The 24,453-nt window shown below is 39.7% G+C and overlaps 1 protein-coding gene across 1 annotated transcript in view; it reads right to left on the bottom strand.

The window, feature by feature from the left end:
- LOC137643132 (carboxypeptidase D-like) overlaps positions 1 to 24,453 on the bottom strand; it is a 261,470-nt gene that overhangs the window by 106,783 nt on the left and 130,234 nt on the right. The window contains exon 10 of the mRNA XM_068375982.1: positions 22,803 to 22,911. Coding sequence (XP_068232083.1) covers positions 22,803 to 22,911 — 109 coding nt within the window. The remainder of the gene's footprint in view (positions 1 to 22,802; positions 22,912 to 24,453) is intronic.

The raw sequence follows: 24,453 nt of genomic DNA, 5'->3' as shown, positions 1-24,453 counted from the left end.
GCTTCAGTACCAGTGTTGATTCTTGGATTTGTGTCATTGTGTGCCAAAATGTATTCCTAAGAGGTGCTGTAACAGATTCAATAGAATCTCTCTGAGTCTGTGCTTTACATACACAATGATACATTGGGCCTTGAGCAGGGAGGACAATATTTCTTTAATATTTTCTCTTCATATTGGATTCCCTTTTCCAAACTTTCACAGGAAATTTCATGGAGACCACACAGCATCTTCCCAAAAATTGGATTTATCTGTCAAAACCATAATTTTGAATATTTTTCCTTATTCTACGTGGTTTCCCAGCACCTTTATGCATTACTGTATCAATTTAACGATCAAAATATCTAAAATATATTGCATTTATGCCAAGATCAGTCTGCATATACATTAAACCCATTGGCTTTGTTTTACAATACTTTTACAAACAGTAAAACTTAGTAATCATATTTACTTGGGCAAACGACTGTGAAACATAATTCGTAAGTAAATGTTTACTGCATTCGTTTTTATTCAAACATTACTTTAGTTAACATCTAAATATTTCAGAAGGTGTCTAAGTAATTTCTAGATGATCCAGGAAATTTATCAGCACTATTATATATTAAAATAATAAAAAAAAGTCTGCTAATTAATGAATAGTTGAAATATTTACTTTTCTATTTTTCAATTTTTCTAAAGCTACTAATCCTCCAAAACTATAATTCTCATTATCTCACCATATGACAAGGGGCCTAATACAGTTTAAACTATGCTACTAACACTAACAGTGTGATTAATACTAGTATAGTTAATAGCTTGACCTATACTAGATATTTTGTAAATTCCTAAAGTTTTCTCTGAAACATTAAACATTATAGAAATGTATATAAGAGTTAGCAATAACATGAGACTTTAACTACCAAGTACTTGTGAAATCCATGGTCCCTTTCTGTATAGTTCTTGGAGAGTTAATTTGTCCATTATTTCAATTTTTCATTTTAAATTTTTAATTTCTGCTCATTTCTGATCTTACGGGTTACAATTTGTACAATAATTGCCATTAAGAACCCTTGAAAAATTAGTATACAGTAATATGCCACCCTGAGTCGTTACTTGGTTCAAAGAGACTCAACATAAGGAGATTTTTATATAGGTCAGATTTTGGCCTTAGGAAGTGATTCATATGTTTCCTATTCATATACTGAACAGAGAAAAGCACTAACAACCTGATATACTTTTATAAAAACTAAATACCTGCATTAATAAGCTTCTATGTGAAGTACAGTACTGCACTGTACTGTATAGTGCCGTACCAATGTAAGATCAGGGAAAACGAAGTAACATGGATTTTTTTTAACATTTAATACTCAGAATGAGCGGCATAAAATCGGAACTGACGAATGAAAATGGGGTATTACTGTATACTGTACTCCTATTTATGGACGTGTGGACCACCTCGAGTGAATTTCCTTTATTTCTTATAGGAAAAATTGTTTTAAGATATGACCATTTAGATTCCAAGCTCATTCCCAAATTGAAAAACTTATAACCTAAGGTTCTACTGTATGAGTGTATGATGTGGATCTAAAATACAGAATTCATTTACATAAGAGACAAGCGTGAATATGAAAAGATATCCTTTTATAATAAACTCTACATGAACAATTTAAAGATGAGGGGATAAGCAACGTCATAATCCCATCTAGGAATGCAATCTATGTTTACATAGCTATTCTGGAAGAAATTAGAAGGAAATTAAAAGAACCCTGTTTTAATCCTCAAGAAAATGAGACCTGTCACCAGAAGGATATCTTAAGCTACATACAGTATAAGCGTTAGCTAAGTAGGCGACTTATTTTTAATACATATACAGAAGGTCCTCAACTTACAAACTTTGTAAGTGCCAAGAAGCTGTTTGCAAGTTGAATTTTGTTAAATTTTGGCCTGGGATAGGCCTAACCTGATTCCCATGGTGGCAATTTCTAGCTACATAAGTCAACAAATAGGCCTATTTCATATGAAATAAATATTATGTTATTACATATGTCATTTTGCTTACTATATTAAATGATATAATGTTGCTTTATTACAGTATTTTTTAATCTTATTATAACATACAAAATTTTAAAACTATATTGGAGATTTATGATTTCAGTTGGATTTGTATTTGTATCTATAGGATGCTTGTAAGTTGAAAGTTTGTTAGTTGAGGACCTTCTTTATCTGCAATTATTTTCATATCCCCACTTGGGCGATCATTGATAAATATACGGTACACTGTGTAAAAAATACCTCCACCATTAAACACTTCAAAAACATAATGTACATTGATTACATAAAAGCCCCTCCATCCAATGTGTATCTTAAATGCCTCAAACATATTTCTTGCTTCCTTTATTTTAGAGCCCTTTTCATACAGTGATATAACCCTTCCTCTAAACCTGCTTTGAAGTTTTCCCATTTGCCTTTATTTCTTTCAAAATGTTAACTCTACTCTTTCTACCAGACTATTCACTCAACTCACATATTTATATACAATGATCTGTTTCCTCTAAGAAGGGACAAACAATAAAACAGTCATTCCCACATTCCTTCTTTAACTACTGAATAGTGGATGAAACCCAGGAAGTGAAATTTCAACTACATAAAGGGCTCACAAGCCAAAAATCAAACTCGCCAAAAATCAAACTCCCCAACAAACACAGTGCGCTGATGACTACCAACCTTGCATGTACCCTTGCCCTTACTGGATATCAAGGCCCTTCCTTAGTAAGAAATCTTTAATGCCATTTATCATGACAGACCTTTCTCTCCGCCAAGCTCTAGGTCTTCTAAATAATATAATTTTTTCACCAACTAGTCCCTCAGTTTATAAGTAACTTTGATTATGGGCAAATCGGGATAAAACACACACATTCATATTGGATTGCGAGTATTGCATTCATCTGCAAGTAAAAATTTTGCTGTACGTGGACATTTTTCATGGACAAGTACTGTATAAACGAGTCTCTCCTACAAAGCGCAGAGTTTCTCTAGTGTAATGAAATACTACGGTATCTTCAGGTCTCACATTATTATGCTTCGATAAGAGTTGAGATAAGACTTTATGAATAATATGCTTTATACAGTATCAACTTCTGTGTGCACACTATCAGTTTTAAAACTAGGCGTATGTTTACAAAAAAATCAGGTATTGGTTCATGGTAAAATTTTTCTTTTATCATTTTTCTCTTATAGAGTGGACAGATGAAAGATGTTAGGTATTCTATAAAAGGGGAAATGGTCAAAAGTTTTTGGAAGTAGGAAAACGAAGAACGAGCTTTAGGGTATTATGATTCGAGTTTCAGGAAAAATGTTATTTTTATCAATAAAATAAATTTTTGAATATACTTACCCGGTGATTATATAAGCTGCAGCTCTGCTGCCCGACAGAAAAACTCTACGTTCAAAATCCGCCAGCGATCGCTATGCAGGTAGGGGGTGTACTTCAACAGCGCCATCTGTCGTGCAAGTACTCAGTACTCAATGTAAACACAGAACTCAATTTTCTCCTCGGTCCACTGGGTCTCTATTGGGGAGGAAGGGAGGGTCCTTTAATATATAATCACCGGGTAAGTATATTCAAAAATTTATTTTATTAATAAAAATAACATTTTTCAATATTAAACTTAGCCGGTGATTATATAAGCTGATTCACACCCAGGGGGGTGGGTAGAGACCAGCATTAATTATTTACATTATTATGAGCTAAGGATTTTGTATTTCATTTTAGCAGTTATTCAAAATAACACACATAAAATAAATAAGTACCTGGTAAGGAAGTCGACTTGAACAATTACTCTGCCTTTTTTAAGTACGTCTTCCTTACTGAGCCTCGCGATCCTCTTAGGATGCTGAGCGACTCCTAGGAGCTGAAGTATCAAGGGTTGCAACCAATACTACAGGACCTCATCAAAACCTCTAATCTAGGCGCTTCTCAAGAAAAGAATTTGACCACCCGCCAAATCAACCAGGATGCGAAAGGCTTCTTAGCCTTCCGGACAACCCAAAAAACAACAATAAAAAACATTTCAAGAGAAAGATTAAAAAAGGTTATGGAATTAGGGGAATGTAGTGGTTGAGCCCTCACCCACTACTGCACTCGCTGCTACGAATGGTCCCAGGGTGTAGCAGTTCTCGTAAAGAGACTGGACATCTTTAAGATAAAAAGACGCGAACACTGACTTGCTTCTCCAATAGGTTGCGTCCATTATACTCTGCAGAGATCTATTTTGTTTAAAGGCCACTGAAGTTGCGACAGCTCTAACTTCATGTGTCCTTACCTTCAGCAAAGCATGGTCTTCCTCATTCAGATGGGAATGAGCTTCTCGTATCAACAGTCTGATATAATAGGAAACTGCATTCTTTGACATAGGTAAAGAAGGTTTCTTAATAGCACACCATAAAGCTTCTGACTGTCCTCGTAAAGGTTTAGTTCGTCTTAAATAGAACTTAAGAGCTCTAACAGGGCATAAGACTCTTTCTAGTTCATTTCCAACCAAATTTGAAAGGCTTGGAATATCGAACGATTTCGGCCAAGGACGAGAAGGTAACTCGTTTTTGGCTAGAAAACCAAGCTGTAAAGAACATGTAGCCGTTTCAGATGAAAATCCGATGTTCCTGCTGAAGGCGTGTATCTCACTGACTCTTTTAGCTGTTGCTAAGCAAACGAGGAAAAAGAGTCTTTAAAGTGAGATCTTTAAAGGAGGCTGATTGTAGTGGCTCGAACCTTTCTGACATAAGGAATCTTAGTACCACGTCTAAATTCCAACCCGGTGTAGCCAAACGACGCTCCTTCGAGGTCTCAAAAGACTTAAGGAGGTCCTGTAGATCTTTGTTGTTAGAAAGATCTAAGCCTCTGTGACGGAAGACTGCTGCCAACATGCTTCTGTAACCTTTGATAGTGGGAGCTGAAAGAGATCTTTCCTTCCTCAGGTATAATAGGAAGTCAGCTATTTGGGTTACAGAGGTACTGGTCGAGGATACTGATACCGACTTGCACCAGTTTCGGAAGACTTCCCACTTCGACTGGTAGACTCTAAGAGTGGATGTCCTCCTTGCTCTAGCAATCGCCCTGGCTGCCTCCTTCGAAAAGCCTCTAGCTCTCGAGAGTCTTTCGATAGTCTGAAGGCAGTCAGACGAAGAGCGTGGAGGCCTGGGTGTACCTTCTTTACGTGTGGCTGACGTAGAAGGTCCACTCTTAGAGGAAGAGTTCTGGGAACGTCCACCAGCCATTGAAGTACCTCGGTGAACCATTCTCTCGCGGGCCAGAGGGGAGCAACTAACGTCAACCTTGTCCCTTCGTGAGAGGCGAACTTCTGCAGTACCTTGTTGACAATCTTGAACGGGGGGAATGCATAAAGGTCTAGATGGGACCAATCCAGTAGAAAGGCATCTATATGAACTGCTGCTGGGTCCGGGATTGGCGAGCAATAAATTGGGAGCCTCTTGGTCATCGAGGTTGCAAAGAGATCTATGGTAGGTTGGCCCCATGTGGCCCATAGTCTCTTGCACACATCCTTGTGTAGGGTCCATTCTGTTGGAATGATTTGACCCTTCCGACTGAGGCAATCCGCCATGACATTCATGTTGCCTTGAATGAACCTCGTTACTAGAGAAAGGTTTAGATCTCTTGACCAGGTGAGGAGGTCCCTTGCGATCTCGTACAACGTCATAGAATGGGTCCCTCCTTGCTTGGAGATGTACGCCAAGGCCGTGGTGTTGTCTGAGTTCACCTCCACCACCTTGCCTAGAAGGAGGGACTTGAAGCTTTTCAAGGCCAGATGAACTGCCAGTAGCTCCTTGCAGTTGATATGTAACGTTCTTTGATTCGAGTTCCAAGTTCCCGAGCATTCCCGACCGTCTAATGTCGCACCCCAGCCCGTGTCCGATGCGTCCGAGAAGAGAACGTGGTTGGGGGTCTGAACAGCCAGGGGCAGACCCTCTCTGAGGTTGATGTTGTCCTTCCACCAAGTCAGTGATGACTTCATCTTCTCGGAAATGGGGATCGAGACCGCTTCTAGCGTCTTGTCCTTTTTCCAGTGAACAGCTAGGTGAAATTGAAGGGGACGGAGGTGCAGTCTCCCTAACGAAATGAACTGTTCCAGGGATGAAAGCGTCCCTATCAGACTCATCCACTGTCTGACTGAACATCGTTCCTTCTTTAGCATGTTCTGGATGCATCCTTGGGCTTGACTTGTTCTGAGGGCCGACGGAAAAGCCCGAAAAGCTTGACTGTGAATCTCCATCCCTAAGTACACTATAGTTTGGGATGGGACCAGTTGGGACTTTTCCATATTGACCAGGAGACCCAATTCCTTGGTCAGATCTAGAGTCCACTTTAGATTCTCCAGACAGCGACGACTGGAAGAAGCTCTTAGAAGCCAGTCGTCCAAATAGAGGGAGGCTCTGATATCCGCTAAATGCAGGAATTTGGCAATATTCCTCATCAGCTTCGTAAAGACAAGAGGAGCCGTGCTTAGGCCAAAGCACAGGGCTTGAAATTGGTAGACAACCTTTTCGTAAACGAATCTCAGAAAAGGTTGGGATTCTGGGTGGATGGGGACGTGAAAGTAAGCGTCCCTTAGGTCTAAAGAGACCATCCAGTCTTCCTTCCTGACCGCTGCTAGAACAGACTTTGTGGTCTCCATGGCGAACGTTTGCTTTGTGACAAAGACATTCAGCGCACTGACGTCTAGCACCGGCCTCCACCCTCCTGTCTTCTTTACCACTAAGAAGAGACGGTTGTAGAAGCCCGGGGATTGATGGTCCCGGACTTTGACTACCGCTCCCTTTTCTAGTAAGAGAGACACCTCTTGCTTCAAAGCTAGTCTCTTGTCCTCCTCTCTGTACCTGGGAGAGAGATCGATGGGAGACGTTGCTAGAGGGGGTTTGCGTACAAACGGGATCTTGTACCCTTCTCTGAGCAACTTCACAGATTGTGCATCTGCGCCCCTTTTCTCCCAGGTCTGCCAGAAGTTCTTGAGTCTGGCTCCCACTGCTGTCTGAAGAAGGTGGCAGTCAGACTCTGCCCTTAAAGGACTTGGTACCTTTCTTCTTCCCACGTCTCCCTTCAAAACGAGCACCTCCTCTGCTGGAGGCTCTGCCACGAAAGGGCGGAATGAATCTGGACGCTGGAGTGTCCATCCTGGGTCTAGACAAGGTAGGCAAAGGGGTGGCTTTGCGGGCAGAGGACGCAACCAGGTCATGAGTGTCTTTTTGAATCAAGGAGGCAGCAATCTCCTTTATCAAGTCCTCTGGGAAAAGGCACTTTGAGAGAGGAGCAAACATAAGTTCCGATCTCTGACACGGTGTTACTCCCGCTGACAAGAAAGAGCAAAGGTTTTCACGTTTCTTGAGGACCCCGGAAACGAACGAAGCCGCAAGCTCACTGGATCCGTCACGTATGGCCTTGTCCATACAGGACATAATGAGCAAGGAAGCTTCCTTGTCAGAAGGGGAGATCTTCCTGCTCAAAGCTCCCAGACACCAGTCCAAAAAGTTAAAGACCTCGAAGGCTCTAAACACTCCTTTCAACAGATGGTCTAAGTCTGAAGGAGACCAACAAATCTTAGAGCGTCTCATGGCCAGCCTGCGGGGAGAGTCTACTAGACTTGAGAAGTCGCCCTGGGCAGAGGCAGGAACTCCCAAGCCGAGAACTTCTCCCGTGGCATACCAGACGCTCGATCTGGAAGAGAGTCTCGCAGGGGGAAACGTAAAAGCTGTCTTCCCAAGGTTCTTTTTGGACTGCATCCAATCCCCTAAAACTCGTAAAGCTCTCTTGGACGAGCGGGCGAGGACGAGTTTCGTGAAGGCAGGCGCTGATGACTGCGTGCCTAAAGTGAACTCAGACGGAGGAGAGCGTGGAGCCGCAGGCACAAACTGATCAGGAAACATCTCCTTGAACAAAGCAAGAACTTTTCTAAAGTCCAAGGAGGGTTGCGTGGTCTTGGGTTCGTCGATGTCCGTATGCAGCTTATATAATCACCGGCTAAGTTTAATATTAAAAAAATAATGTGCTTGTATAAGGACTACTCCAGCTCGCAAGACCAACTGAAAAGTATGGCAGCCCATCTGGAAGCCGGATTATAGCATTCAAAATGCTATAATCTCTTCTCCGTGTAGCAAGTCGGGAAAGTCCAGGAACAGGGTAGCCTCAATTCAGCCATCCACAACTACTCCGATTATGGTATGAACATATGCCATCATGAGAAAAGATGCAAACACCCTTCACAGCTTTGAATGAAAACTGGAGGGGGGATTGCCATATTGTAATTTTTTCAACTACTTCCATGTTAATTAAATGTTTCTATAGTATCATTTCTAATTTTCATTGGGAATTAGTAATTTGCATTCATTTCTGATGATAAGGCTTATAAATTGTTCAATAATGAGCATTACAAACCTTTAAAGCCTCTCAGCATCAACAGAGAGACTTGTATGAGGTACAGAGTCATCCTGTAGTTTAAACTCTTCAAACCAAGGGAGACAGTTCCCCTCCCCGTGAAGGTGTAGACTGCAGGTTTAATGGCTCTTAAAGGTAATAGGTGTGTACTCTGACTTACCACAGGTAAGCAGTGGAAGATAAAGTACAGGAAGAGGTAATAACCTGGTCAAGGACCAATCTCTGAACATTTGAAATATCTTGTTCAGGATATAGGTCTCCCCTATTCCCTTCTTTCCAACCATGGTCAATCTAGATACACCTCTACTAACTATGAGTTGAGGAGAACTTTTATTGCTTTTAGACCCCGGTGTTGGAGATCCTCTTCTTCAAAAGTATTCTAATACCAGCTGTGGGCAGGGAAAGAACCTGGTTAAAGTTTCCAGTTCACTCAGCCTTACAGAAGGAGGTGGGATTTCTTTTGGATCTTCCCCATCTTTCAATTTTTTTTAGTTGGCATAACAAATAGTGAATAGTTTCTTTCAGGCTATTGGTTACCCCCAAAACCCTTGTGAGGTACCCACCTCGACCTCTTATCAGGCCTACCTTTCGAGAAGACTACTGTTTCAAACCTATACCCATGTCTAGATTCAAGATCTTGACAGGAAAATTAGTATGGAAGTATGACCCCTTTTATTCCCAAGAATATGAAATGGAGCCAGGCCCAACCGGTGAATGTCAAATGTATGCTCAAAACCCGGGACCTTTTTGTTTTCAGAAAGAATGATCCTAAAAAAAATTTCAATTGACAGAATCCCATTTCTTCAGGAAAATATTTACCCACTCTGAGAAGCAATGTCTCCACTACTGTAGGTACATTAGTATCCTCACTCAGTGCAAGTGGTGTTTAGCACCAGATGACTATGAGTACGCAGAACCCCTCACCTGTCAGAGGAACCTTGGCTCCCCATAATCCCGGGGGGGGGGGGGGGGGGGGGGGGGGGGGGGGGCATGATGTCCTAAGAATAAAGCTAAACTGATAAGTCAAAAGTTGACCTCCTGTCTTTCTTGTCTATCTGTCAAACAAGTCTTTGGTACTTCCTTCCCGAGTCTTGACAGGCTAGGAAGCTTCTCAAGTAAAGATAATTGATTGATTGATTTGGAATTTTCTGGCATCTTGACATCTACAGTCATTAATGCTATTATTTGTTTTCAATAAAGAATAAAAAGAAATTCAATTTAGAACAATAAAAGCAAAGATTTACCCAAAAAAGTTAAACAGCTTTCAGAAAACCCGAAATAAATCTAAAAATATCGCCAGCATAGTACGACACATCATGTTCAAGAATCTTGAGAAGATAAGAAGTCACTTCTAGAGCAGTAAGATGTACCATTACTCCTGTTAGGAAGCCTGGCATGGAGGTTTACGAATAGGCCTAGCCAGATATCCCCCAACCTCCACATAGTTAATTCATCACTGAGTAAGAGCAATCATGACTGTCTAATAATACAAACCAGGCATAGCTATGAGACTTATGTCTTCCATACTTCTTAACTAAGCTTGGCCTTGAAAGTTTTCCTTTCATGAACCATTTTTCCAGATATCTTATTAGCCACAGATTTCCACAAAATGCCATGTACTTTTATGTATGGCAACTGTCCAACATATTCTCTGAGCCATTAGTTTTTTAAAGTTGCTGTAGCAGCTATTACCACTCCTTACTGTACCTCTACTTACTACCATTAGCACCAAAGATAGGTAAGATCTGTTGCTTGGTGTAACATATGAAGTATTTCCTCACTCACAAGTCTTTGCTGATAATTCACCAACCTTCTTTGTGTTTCTGAGGACTGTCTGTGTTACTCTCAGCTATCAAAATTCTCAGGGGCTACCGTTTCTATGATTATCCTAAAAAAAAAAAACATAGATTTAGGTAATGACATGGATATCACTAGCTCCTTTCATTGTTTTAATCAGTAGGTTAAACCTCATAATTGGGACTTGAGTCTAATTTTATACAGAAAGACTAGACTTCTTTGTTTGGTGAATCCTTATTCAACTTGAAGTTCCACATGATTTTTTCTTTACCCTTGTCTCATCAAAACATGCCAACAAGCACGCTGTCTTCTGTTGATCGTTTACTTGCTTTGGATTTTGTTGACAAGTGTAATCTTTAATAAATTACTTTGCTATTTTTGGTTTACAATCTTCTTCAGGTTTGGATAAACTTCTTTGCCCCATAAGGACAGTCAGATCATATTCTTAACAAACTTGGTACGTCTATCTTTCATCCTTTTTTTCTATTCAAATAGTAAAAATTTCCCAACTGCTAAGAAATACAATTTCTTACTGGCTCTATCATTACTTGGGCATACTTTTCAGTTTCTGAGGAAGACATTTCACAATTCAGGATCAAAATTTAAGCAGTGTTCTGCATCTTCCTTGACCTTTAAATTTAATTTTTACCTTCATTGCATTCTTCAAGCAAGCAACATTCTATCAAGTTTTTTCCATGTCACCCTCAACATAATTCTAAATGGATCATGGTCATTCATTCCAATCCCATCCATAACCATAATTACTCATGTTCCTGGAACATTGAGACATGGCTAACTAGGGTGTACAGTATATCTTTGCACTGAATACACCAAATAAGTTTTGTTCCTAAAAGGTACAAATTGGTGCTTTAAAAAACTCTGGACTGCCTTGGATGAAAGCAAACTTAGTTTTACAATTCTACATAACTTACACTCCCTAATTTGAATTTGTGAATAATGAGTTCATGATAAACAAATATTTTTACAACAAAGAGGGTTTTCCAAAGTCAATAACGATAAAATATACAGTACTTTAATACCATTCTTTTTGGGCTCGAGCCATGTCGTCCTGATGAAAGTTCCTCATTAACAGCTTCTACTTGGGATATTTCTGCGAGTGATATACCAGAGAAATTTACCTTAGAGATACCAATTGAATTCTGACCTCTGGAGCGAATATCCAAAGAGATATCGTGTATAAATCAGAGACGTGTTAATTACAAGCCCTGGTTATCCTTCCCTGAATAGAGTTAACCTTGTCTCGAAGGAAGGATGAGGGTAGGAAACGTGGGCAGGAGAGCAGTTACAACTCCAGATCTCAATATGCTACAACTAACACATTTCCTGTTGAACTATTCCCCTTTGCAGCGCCATCTCTGTCGTTTGGCTTGGAGATTTTCTGATAGTTTTCAGAGTTTTTTGAATGATTTTTTATCATGGATGCTTCAGCTTCTTCCTCATCGACTAAGTTGAATACCGCCTTCTTTGAATGTTGGAGAATTTCGCGTCTCCACCCTATATTTTTATTGTATGGCATGCTTTTATTGTTCTGAGGATGGCATGCTTTCAGCGCCATTACATCATGTCTCATTCTCTCAAAAATGCTTAGTTATTTAGTAATCTTACTTTAAGAATATGTTTTATTTTATTATTCTAAAGTGTGGTATAAAGTGTGGTACGTTTGTGGTTTCCCCCATCCTTCCTTGGTGTTTTTTTATGTGTTTTTTATAAGCACTGTCTTAGGCTAGCCTACTGTAGCCAGCGGCCATGCCTGGTAAATTTTTCACTAAGCACCACACCCTTCTTTCACCAAATCTCACTAGCTGGGTGAGGCTGTCTACCCTTCCATGCTGTAAATTTGTTATGGCAGGGAGCTGGGGTCTTGAAGGTCCTTCTGGGAGTTGGATAGTGTTCTCAGTTTCCTTAGCGAGACTGTTTTCACTTTCCACTTAGCCTATATGTATGGTGAGACAGCACAGGTCTTTCGATTTGTTCCTTCTTATGTTTACCCATTGGAATGCCTTACCCTCTGTTCTGATGCTGACAAATAGACCTCCTTGTGTTGCCTTAACCATTATTAGGCTTCTCTCCTAGTCTTTGGTAGGCTATGCCTGGTTGGGAGGACTTGTCCTCTGTGCCCTATCATGGCATACCCTTTGGAACACTATTACTGTTCTAATGTTGCTTTTGAGCCTTCCTGTCATGCTGCCTCACCCTATTCTGAGTCTCCCATCACCCCTCCCTTCTTCCCTTTTCCCTGTGCCTGTTAAGTGTGCCTACTTGAGGGCTATCTTTCCTGGCCTGGGTAGGTGACATTTTCTCCTCCCCTGGTTAAAATCTCTCTGCCTCTTTAGAGACCACCCTTGGATGTTTCTCTGCCCTTTCTACTTCCTAGTTAGGCCATAACCTGACTGTACTTGAACTATGTTCTTCTTGTCTAGTCATCTCACCCTAAGTAGGCTATGCTTGTTTACACAGTTCTCCTTATGACCTAACCCTATCTAGGCATGGAGCTGGTACCCCTTGGGGTCCTCCTCTGCTGCCTGGACAGTGCTTGTTCTATATCTGCAGCCTCCCTTCCTGTGCTATATCCCTCCAGCTAAGAAGTCTTGACTCCCTTGCCTGGTTAGCCTACCTAGGCAGAGGTGCCGCCTTCTGTCTCTGCTTCCTGTAATGTCAGCTTGAGATATCCCTCTTGCTATGGAGTCTTGACTCCCTTGCCAGGTTAGCCTATCTAGAGACAGGTGTTGCCTCCTGTCTATGCTTCCTGTCTTGTCAGCTTGAGTTTTTCTAGCACTGGCTGTGTGTTGGCTATGGGTCAACCCCTCCGTCTCCTCAGCTGCAGCCCTAGACTAGTTATCTGTTCTTTCCTATCCCACATCTGGGGAACATTATCCTCTAGCGTTGGTCAATTGGATCCTGCCTGGTTGTCAGGACATTGGCAGCTTCTACTTGGGATATTTCTGCTAGTGATATTCTAGAGAAATTTTACCTAAGAAGTATCAACAGAGTTCTGACCTCTGGAGCGAATATCCCGAGAGATATCGTGTATAAATCAGGGACATGTTAATAACAAGCCATGGCTATCCTTCCCCGAATAGAGTTAACCTTTTCTCGAAGGATAGGGTAGAGGGTAGGATATATAGGCAAGTGAGCCGTTATAACTCCCGATCTCAATGTGCTGCAACTATCACGTTTCCTGTTGAACCATTCCCTCTTTGCAGCATCATCTTGGACTTCCATCAAGACGACATGGCTATCTCACCAACTAATAGATTTTTCCTATGTCGAAATTCATTTCATAATTCTTAGTGTCCTGTTCATCTTGTAGAGCTCTCATTATCTTATGGGCTGCACTCCTCCTTTTTAATAAGTTAATGATAATGATCAGGTTTTGGCAGATTCACTTATTAACTGCCTTTCATTCCTGTACTTCCTCTGGGTGTGACTATGGGATTATTCACTCTCCCCCTTTTGATCTGCCTGGGGTATTTACTTGTTACTAGAAATAGTTGCCGCCTCCCAGCTGGTGATGCCTAAGGGGCAGCTGTTGCTGATCTAGGCAGTATGATGATTGAATTTGCCTTCTTAAGCTGTTCTAATAGACCTACACTGGAGGTTCTGGTGTTCCTTTAATGTGATCCTTTCCTCCATATTCCTACCACACCGTCATTATGTTTTGCTTCTAATTTCTGAGCAGTTTGGCATGTATTCTAATTTTATTTTAAATTTAGCCATTCTATAGGGGTAAGTTTATTTAGGTTAGGATGTGTTCTGTTCAACTAATTTTAAGAAATGATCTTTATTGATTTGTACTCATTACAATGTCTTATCTTTACAGGTCGCTGATGACATGGAGTGTTCAACGGTCACCTGTACCAGGCAGGTCAAGTTACCCTGTGGTCACAAGCTTCTATGCGACTGACGTCTCCTTGGACGTTAGAGATCAACGTCGGAGGATGCTCCGACACTGATTAAAAGACTTCCAGAAGAGCTCTCAACAAGGTGCCCCTTATCTTCCTTCTCTGGAACTGAAGGACCTGCTCTTCCCAGGGGCTGAGGTGTCTTCTGTATTTGGTCAACTGTTACCAACAGTCCAACTCCCGCCAGTACCAGCAGATCAAGGGGATGATGAAGTCGGGGACGCTCTGCAAGTCATGAGCCTGGACGTCGACATGTCTACTACTTCTTCTCTATCGTCAAAAAGAGAGAGGATCCTACTGACCACGAAAGCCTCAGAAGTGTCGTTGGATGTACATCATGTGACTGCAGCTCTCAGTGCCTATTTACTTTCCACCCAAGCCCTAGCTTCCAAGTCCATCATGGTTCCGATGTTAGACAAACCTTCGCTTTCCAGTATCTTGGAACTAATGGCGTCCATGAAAGCTTTCATGGAAAACCTAATTGCCAAACATGAACATTCTCAAGCAGCCCTAACAGCGAGGATAGAAGCTTTCCAACAGGCACCTGTTTCTTAGGCTTCCCCAGCTTCGAGCCTACCAGAATGTGCAGTTAAGAACCCTTGGCACTATGCTGAACATAAGGCCTTAACCAAAGGGTTCCTTCATAAGGGGGATGGTTTGGGTTCCAAGCCAGTCTCGGACTTGGAATTCTTTCCATTGATCGATAGCTATTCTTAAGAGGCAGAAAGTCTCTCTTTAGCAACAAGTTAAGGATAATACAATCCCTAAGGAAACAATCATTCTGGATCATGGCAAGGCTCAATCCTTCCTGGTTAGGGAGTTAAAGACAGCTGAATTCACCAACACCCAACTTTCTGCCTTTGGCAGGAAACAGGCCACTTTTGTATCCCCCAAGGATACTGTCTTCCCTTTTGCCTCTAAAAGCTTAGAGGCCATGATGAAAGCAGTAATGGAGAACAGGCCATTCCCAGTGCTAGATAAATGTAAACTTGCCTCTCTAGACCTTCCTTATGATTCGAATATCTGGGAGGACGTCCAATATACCTTCACTGTTGGAAAAATAGAAAAAGACGTCGGAGGTAAACAGTTTAACGAGAAACGGCCTAGGATTCCCGAATCTCTATTCAAGGGAGAACTGGATGTTAAAGAGAGAGTTTCTGCATCTTTAGTCTTCCAATCTTATCTGTAGATGCTTATTGGGAACTATTCCAAATCTGATCTCTTCCCTGTCTTAGTGAGGACTCACCTAATTATGTTTCATATGGATCTCCATGCTTTCTTCCTAGCCAGAAGAGCATGTAGAGAACATTTTCTATCTGCTGCTACGATCAGACATGCACCTGGAATACTGATTGACTCCAATATCAGGGGAATAGATCTTCTCCCTGAGAAATTGGTTAAAGAAGTCATGGACGAAGCGGCTCAGGAGAATAAGAGCCTTATCGACAAGTGGAGTTTTCCTCTAAAAGAAAATTTACCCACAATGAAGGACCTCAACCAAAGGGGAATCCAAGAAATCACTTCAGGGGGAAGGAAATCCTTTCCTGTCGCAACAGCCTCAGTTGCCGCCATCCCTCAGACTGTGTACACTGTTCCCCATCAGTACGTTTCAAATCTCCAGCCCTCAACCTTGTGTATGACAGCTACCACCACGTTCCACCCGGCCAAAGCTCATAAGATGGGCTCCAGTAACAGGGGAAGGTCTGAAAGAGGCGGTCGAGGAAGTAGAGACAATCAACCAAAGTTGCAGGTCCTTCACAACGAGGGGCTTCCGGTAGGTGGACAACTTCACCTGAGCTCACAGTATAGTCTCAAAGTGCTAGGCTGGAAATGAAGACAGAAACCACCCCAGGTTCAAGAAGTTCTTTCAACCCATAACCCCCATTTTGGAGGATTATGTTCAGGACCTTCTTCGGAGGGGAGTCATCCGTCGCACAAAATCAATGAACTTTCAAGGCCGGCTATTCTGCATGCCCAAGAAAGATTCTAACACTCTTCGAACTATTCTGGACTTGTTGCCACTAAACAAATTTATTCTGAACGACAAGTTCCAGATGCTGACTATCTCGCAAATATGGACCCTACTACCACATGGGGCCTACACCGTCTCCATTGATCTTACAGACGCCTATTGGCATCTTCCGATAGGTTGGCACTTCTCCCCCCCTACCTTGGTTTCAGACAGGCAAGAAAGGCCTATATATTCCCTATAGCTCCAAGGATTTTCACGAAACTAGTCGAGGTTATTGTTCAACAACTTCGGAACAGAGGCCAACAGGTGATAGTGTACTTGGACGACTTGTTAGTCTGGGCTGCAACGAAGTCGGAATGTCTTCAAACAGCCCAAAAGGTCATAAACTTCTTAAAAATCTCTGGGTTTTCAAATCAACCTCAAAAAGTCCAGGCTATCTCCAGCTCAGAAATTTCAGTGGCAAGGACTTCACTGGAATCTACAGTCATACACCTTCTCTTTACCACAAGGCTCAAAGATGCCAACAGAGTCTGGAGAAGAAAGGCATCCAATGCTCAGAGAGATCTTTGCCGCAAAATCCCGGTCTTACCGCGGAAGCAGCTCAAGCCGTGGTCCACCGCCAAAAGTCTAGCCTCCTCCTTCTGTGACTATTCACAGGGACGCCTCGGAACAAGGTCGGGGGGACACTCCTCTTCCAAGAAAGTGTAGGGTCAGAGGTCGATTGCATTTCAGAAGTTTCACATCAATGTTCTGACTCTGATGACACTATGCCGAAAGATGAAATCACACATCAAATTGATCATCGACAACAACACAATAGTACACTGTGTCAACAGACAGGGCTCCAGATCTCCTCAGATCAACCATGTAATCCTAGCCATTCTCTCTTTAGCAAAAAGGAGGAAATGGAATCTTTCAGCAGTTCACCTCGAAGGGGTTCGCAATGTGACGGCAGTCGCCCTGTCAAGATCCAAGCCTCAGGGAACAAAATCATCTCTAGATGCAAAATCCTTCTGTTCCATTCAGGAGCTAGTCCCGGAAATTCAAATCGATCTCTTTGCAAAGAGCTTCAACAAGAAGCTTCCCCGGTATGTAGCACCAAACTTAGATCCGGAAGAGACAGGAATGGATGCGATACCTCTGGATTGGAACCAGTGGTCTCACATCTACCTATTTCCTCCATTCAACCTCCTACTGAAAGTACTGAAACAAACTACAGACGTTCAGGGTAACTGCAGCTCTGGTGACTCCCAAGTGGCCCAAGAGCAATTAGTACCCACTTGTTCTGGAACTCAAACCCATCCAGATCCCTCTACCATATCCAGTGCTGTCCCAGGTTGTTCAACAGATGACTGTCTTTGCTTCCTCTAAGATAACGAAAACCCCTCAGGTAATGATTTTCTCGTTCTCATAGCTCAAAGAAAATTCGGAGTTGCACGGAAAAGAATTGACTTCATAGAAGAGCACAAGTCCAACACCACAAAATGAGAATATTTGTCTTCCTGGAAAAAATGGGTTGCATTCATGAAAAGTCATCAGCCCTCTTTTATTTCTATAGACTTCTGTATTTCGTTCTTCATTTCACTACACGATCAAGGTTTAGCCTCTACAACTATTGCCTCATGTAAGTCGGCACTAACTAGAGCAATAGCGTATGCTTTTGACATCGAACTCAATAGCGAGCTGTTCAATAAGATCCCGAAGGCTTGTGCTAAACTGAAACCTAATGCTCCTCCCAACGCTAATTCATGATTGTTGGGTAAAGTCCTGTACTTTGCCTCTTCGATAGATAACGCCTCGGCCTCTCTGAGGGATCTTACTCAAAGGTCTATACTTTTGCTTGCTATGGCTTCTGGTGCTAGAGTCAGTGAGATTGTGGCCCTTTCAAGGAATAATGGCCACATTGAATTCTTGGATTTGGTGGTGGTAAACCTTTATCCAGATCCTGCATTCTTGGCATAAACGAACTTCCCATGAAACGCTGGGGGCCCTGGAAGATTGTTCCACTATAGGAGGACCCTTCTCTGGCCCCCGTAGAGTGCCTTAAAGCCTATCTATCCAAGAGTCGGGCCTTTAAAGGTGGTCAAGTTTTTAAAGGGGAGTCGACAGGATCTAATCTTTCTTTGAAACAGCTAAGGTCCAAACTCACCTACTTCATCTACTAGAAATATGCCTCTTCCTTAAATTTTTTCCAATCTATGTCCTTTGCAGGCTTACACAGGATGGATATCTTCAAAAGTGTTCTTCAAACATTATCTATATCAGTTGGAAGAGATTAAACACTTCGTGGTGGCTACTGATAGTGTGATTAAACCAACTTCTTAAGTGTTGTGCATGAATTCTTTTGGACTGTATAATAGGGACTTCTTAGTCTACATTATGCAAAGGAATTATAATCTTTTGTTCCATATGTCTTTAATATTATAACGAGTCACAGGTGATATTTTCCTTTTATGTCACGAGTATTACTATTTACTACTGTTACATAATTTGGGGTCTGAAAATTCCAGTTTTCTGCTTATGTATATACTGTATATCTTGTATTATCAATACTACATGTATGAAGTTTTGGAAACATTAAAAGACTGCAAATCCTTTTTGGGTTTCCTCTCTTTGGACCTGCTATCTATATAAAATAATATTGTATCAAAATTTTTAACCATCCTTTTATAGACGAGTCTTTTCGTCTACCGGTGACAAAGTTCTTCACAGTGAGTGGGACTGTGCTACTGATTTACTTTGTTCCTATTTTTGCACAAACTTCTCGCTTACTCTTATTGTTCGGTACCATAGTTACTAATGCTGTAGGAAGTATGCTTATATCTATGATAATTCTCTGGTAAACTTCCATCAGGACGACATGGCTAGATCCCAAAACACGGATATTGACATAGGAAATATCTATTTTTGGGTGAGATAGTCCTGATGGCCCGCATATTATTTTTCCATCCCCTCCCATTTCTCAGTGTGGGCCCTCGCGTCATGCGATGGCTGCTCCTGGAATGGTTCAACAGGAAACGTGTTAGTCGTAGCAAATTGAGATTGGGAGTTGTAACGGCTCTCCTGCCCAGGTATCCTACCCTAACCTTTCCTTTCAGACAAGGTTAATTCTATTCAGGGAAGGATAACCATGGCTTGTTATTAACACGCCCCTGATTTATACACGATATCTCTTGGGATATTCGCTCCAGAGGTCAGTATATCACTCGCAGAAATATCCCAAGTAGAAGCTGCCAATGAGGAACTTCCATCAAGACGACACTCACCTAAAAATAGATTTTTCTTATGTCAAAATCCATTTTTTTTTTGTACTCACCAATTTATAGGAGGGGGACAAAACAAAGACTGGCAATTGAGGCGTTTTGCAGTTTATGGAGCTAAACACAGTTGAATAGTGGAAGCACATTCTATGATTCATGGATTAATATGAACATCCTTCAGGCTGTGAAAAGTAATCATATTTCTTTAAGAAAGGCTTTATCCATTTTAGATACTTTACCATAAGGACTATATGGTATAAAGGGTTTATACAGAAGGTTTTAATAAAGTAAAAAACAAAATAAAGAAAAAAACAAAAATGTCACAGTATATAATTGATTTCCATGTATAGAATTCATATATATTTCATTTGCACACACCTTAATAATACGATTACTGCTTATATACTGTCTACCCTCATTAACTAGATATTCATTAAAAGTTGTTGGATAATTGATAACAATTTGAAAAACCAAACGGTTATTCCATTACGTTTCTCAGAAAAATAAGTTGAAAAAAGCTTCCTGAGAGACAATAATTCCCTTTCTCCCACAGCAAAAAAAAAAAGCCCCCCTCCCACTCTAAGATTATAGGTTTTGAGGAAAAGAGAAATTGAAACCTATCTCTTTAGATTTTGCACACCAATGAAAATAAAGGTTTGACAGAGTTGAACACATCTAATGCTACCCTTTTATGATATCTAAAGAGAGCTATATTTTTTTTTTCAATGAACACATCTAATGATACCCTTTTATGATATCTATAGAGAGCTATATTTTTTTTTCAATGAACACATCTAATGCTACCCTTTTATGATATCTATAGAGAGCTATATTTTTTTTCAATGAACACATCTAATAATACCCTTTTATGATATCTATAGAGAGCTATATTTTTTTTCAATGAACACATCTAATGCTACCCTTTTATGATATCCATAGAGAGCTATATTTTTTTTCAATGAACACATCTAATGCTACCCTTTTATGATATCTATAGAGAGCTTTATCTTTTTCAAAGTACAAAATATTTCCTTAGCAAATAAGAGCACAGATTTATTGGACTATCAGAAATTTTAAAGTGTATAAATAAAGAGAGAGAGAGAGATAGAGAGAGAGAGAGAGAGAGAGAGAGAGAGAGAGAGAGAGAGAGAGAGAGAGAGAGAGAGAGAGAGAGAGAGATATTACAGTATACTGTATGTATTTAGAGCCTCTTTTGATTATATTCATTGGTACGGTAGTGTCTTTATACCCTATATTGTTGTTGTTATTATTATCAAAGGAGATTAACCAGTGCAATGATTTATACCGTATGACTCGGCTATTGTCCGAGCAAGTTTGCAGGTCTCAACCAGTAATGTTAGTAGTTTTCTTTGTTTACATATAATCACATTGGGAAGTACAGTATCATGTAATTACAACACTATAAAGTAAACTTGTATTTTTTTACATTAAACAGTTTAGTACTGTACTTTCAAATATATTTATAGTTTGTATACTGTACTTACTTAAGATAGGATTTTAGATGAGAGAAAGGTGAGGATATTAGAATTAGTTGATATAAAATTGCAATATACTGTACTATATCACCATTACAGTACACTAGATTCCATTGATGTAGTGTACTATACATTTAAAGTATAATTGCAGTACTTCATGGTATATTTATCAGTACCAAAGGCAAAAATAAATTTAACACCTATAGAGTACAGAGTCCCTGATTATCAGCACACTTCCTTATCAATGGGAGGGCTCAAACACAATACCTGCGCATAAGGATAGCAAACAGTATTTTATATTTAGAGGCTTTTAGTTGGGACTAACACTTCAGGATTTCATTAAGGTGATTATTTGACTGGTCTGTGACCAGTAAAGGCAGGCATCAAGATGGAACAGAAAATTACTGAATCCATCCTTTAGCTGTTACCTTCACTTTCCCTTTACTAATAGGAAGATGACAAGGAGGATATTATTCTTTACCATTTCTTGGGTGCCTGTAAGCATGCTGTTTTTAAAATGTAAATTATGTTTTCAATGTTATATTGCTCCCTTCTTTGTCCGATTCTCTATTCTTCTGCATTTTTCATTTTGTTTTATATTTTTTGTAGTCATGTATTTTTCCATAAATGTTTACTGATATTTTCTTCCAGTTTCCATGTTAATTTTCTCGATTAACATGACCAAAGTCATTAGCAGAACCATTTAGTAATTCAGCTACGAACATATTACCAAGAATAGAAGACTGGTTTTGTTTAAATACATGGAGTTTAGAAACTATCCTAAGCAGTATTGCTCTTATGTAATAAAAGTCATTAAATAAAAATATAAAACGTACAAACCAAAAATATAAGCAAATCCTAAATTCTAAACTAATATCTACTTTGTAGCAAAGAACAGAGAAATGTCTTACCTGTAATACCATGGTAAAAAAAGCCCTTACACCATTAATATTCTAGTATGACGATTATTTTATGCTGTACTGTGCACATTAATTTATTCCTTGATAAAAAGAAACAGTTTTAATTTACATATACAAGCTACACATGCAAATAGAAAAGATGAAATATGCACATACTATACACATTCAACTCCAAGAGGTGTAATAACCAAATACACCAAGTTGATAATTTAGTAATAATGTCCCAAATACCATAACCACCCAAGGAAGAAATACTACATGCAAATTTTGAAAAGAAATGAATAAGAGAACAAAAACTTTTGCCCTCATCTTTATTGATTTGCCCCCCTATCAAGATTTTAATTTCAACCTAAAAATTAAAAATCTGATATGGAGTCAACATTGCAAAGTTGTCTAAAACTTGTTTTGTAATACTTGTAATTTTTGTTATAGTATGGGACAATTATACTAAACTCCCTAAACAAGAGAAGGTGAAACTGCTTAACTGCTATGAAACTCTATGGTGCTTCAGTATAATTCTGCAAATTTCCATAAAAATTGGGCAAGAAATCTAAGGGTATGATAAGTTTGTTTTTCTGGCTGTTACTGAGATTGTCAATGACGGTTGCATTATTTTGAGAGCTTGTTAGATCCAATATCATTTCAGTAAGTTTGTGTTCTATATCAGTTGCTTCACCTTTAGTATTATTTTGAGACTTTTCTGCAAAAGCAGGCTCATGTTCAAGGATAATATCTGGAGTTATGTTTGAAGAATTATTTGTAGGAAAATTATAGGAACTTTCATTAACCATTGATACTTTTTCTGCAGCAAGAGATAATGAAAGTAAAATGTGCTGTGGTATAGTTAAAACATTGTCCGAATTCACATCATTCTTACCAATAGCTTCCTTGACAGTTGTACTACTCACTGTTGTAGATGCTGTGTTCGAAGGTAAAAGGTCTAATGGGATCCTAATAAAATGGGTATTCATTTCATTTATTCCATCAACACTAGCATCCTGAAATGAATTATTACCTTGATGTGCTGCATGTAAGAAAGCCATCAGAGAATCTTTATTTTCACGCCACAATTTCTTCAATTCACGTCCTGGTGGATAATTACAGCAACTAACATGAGCAGCCACCTGTTGAAGGATAATTCTTGGTTTATAAAGTTTTAACATATCCATATTCAGCCATTTGCTTTCGTCACACTTAAATAAATATGCTGATAAATCTTAACCAATATTATATAAAGAAGAAGTAATAAATGTACTGCTACTGCTGCCAATCTAATTCAAGCAAATGACTGTCATTAAATCATTAATCACCAACTAGAATTATTCTTACTTCAAATAATTGTTTAACTTAGCAAACACAAAGAAATTTTAAAAGAAATCTAATAAATTAAAATATAATTAATCAAACCAGTGGAGCCAGTTGGGAGACATTAATAGCCAGAATAAAACATATTGAAGTCAAAGTATTTCACCATTTTACCTTGAAAATCATGGAGATGTAAGAAAATCTAAAATGGTAATGAATGTGGATTATACAATAAGTTGGTTTACTGTAATTGGTAATAAAATATTGATTTTCCTAATTCTTCTTTCTTTTATTATAATTTCAATATCTCACCTTCCCCCTCATTTTTTATCATAAACAACAAAGGTTTGAAAATAAAGCATAGCCCACTAAAGATTATACTTAAGCAAAATATTTGCAATATTAAAATCTTACAATTCTTTAAATCTTTTCATGCTTATTGGATACAGAATTAAAGTCTATCTATATATCTACCATGGAACTTCCCCCAATTTTAGGGGGTAGCCGACATCAAATAGAAAAAAAGGGCAATTTTCCAAGGAACTTCCCCCAATTTTAGGGAGTAGCCGACATCAAATAGAAAAAAAAGGGTGATTTTCCTCTTTGTTCCTCCCTGCCTGACGAGGGACTCAACCGTGTTTGGTTGGTACTGCTAGGGTGCCACAGCCAACCCTCCCGACATCTTTCACTACAAATGAAGCTTCATATGCAGAGTCCCCTACTGACGCTACCTCAGCATTCACCATAAGGTGACCAGGGGTAGCAACAGGGCCTATCAGAACTGCATTAAAATCACTTACCATTCGTTTCTATTCCTAAAAGGCTCTTCGGCCCCTCACATCTATCCTCCTGTCACTTGGGGCTTTTTTTACTCCATCCATCCTCCCAAACCTTGGCTGCCTTCTAGCACTTCTTCCATCCATTCTTGCAATAATCACCTTCTTCAGCAGACAACTATTTTCCATCCTTTCTACATGGCCAAAATACCTCAACGCATTCATATCTATTCTCACTGCTGGTTCATTCTTCACACCATTTCTTACTCTTAATACTTCTTTCCTAACCCTATCCAACTGAGATACACTAACCTTACTACTCAGAAACTTCATCTTGAACACATTCAATTTATGTCTCTCCATCACTTGCATACCCCACAATTAAGATCCATACATCACAGATGGTACAATCACTTTGTTATACAGAACTCTATATTCATTCCTAACCGTCTATTCTTTACCACTCTATTCACCTTCACCATCATTTCATATTATTATTATTATCATAATTATTAGCAGTTAAGCTACGGTCTTAGTTGGAAAAGCAAGATGCTATAAGCCCAAGGGCTCCAATAGTGAAAAATA

Source organism: Palaemon carinicauda, chromosome 6 (genome assembly GCF_036898095.1).
Source record: "Palaemon carinicauda isolate YSFRI2023 chromosome 6, ASM3689809v2, whole genome shotgun sequence".
In the NCBI taxonomy this organism is placed as follows: domain Eukaryota; kingdom Metazoa; phylum Arthropoda; class Malacostraca; order Decapoda; family Palaemonidae; genus Palaemon; species Palaemon carinicauda.
Note: the sequence above shows the minus strand (reverse complement) of the source record. Positions and strands in the feature narration are given on the sequence as shown.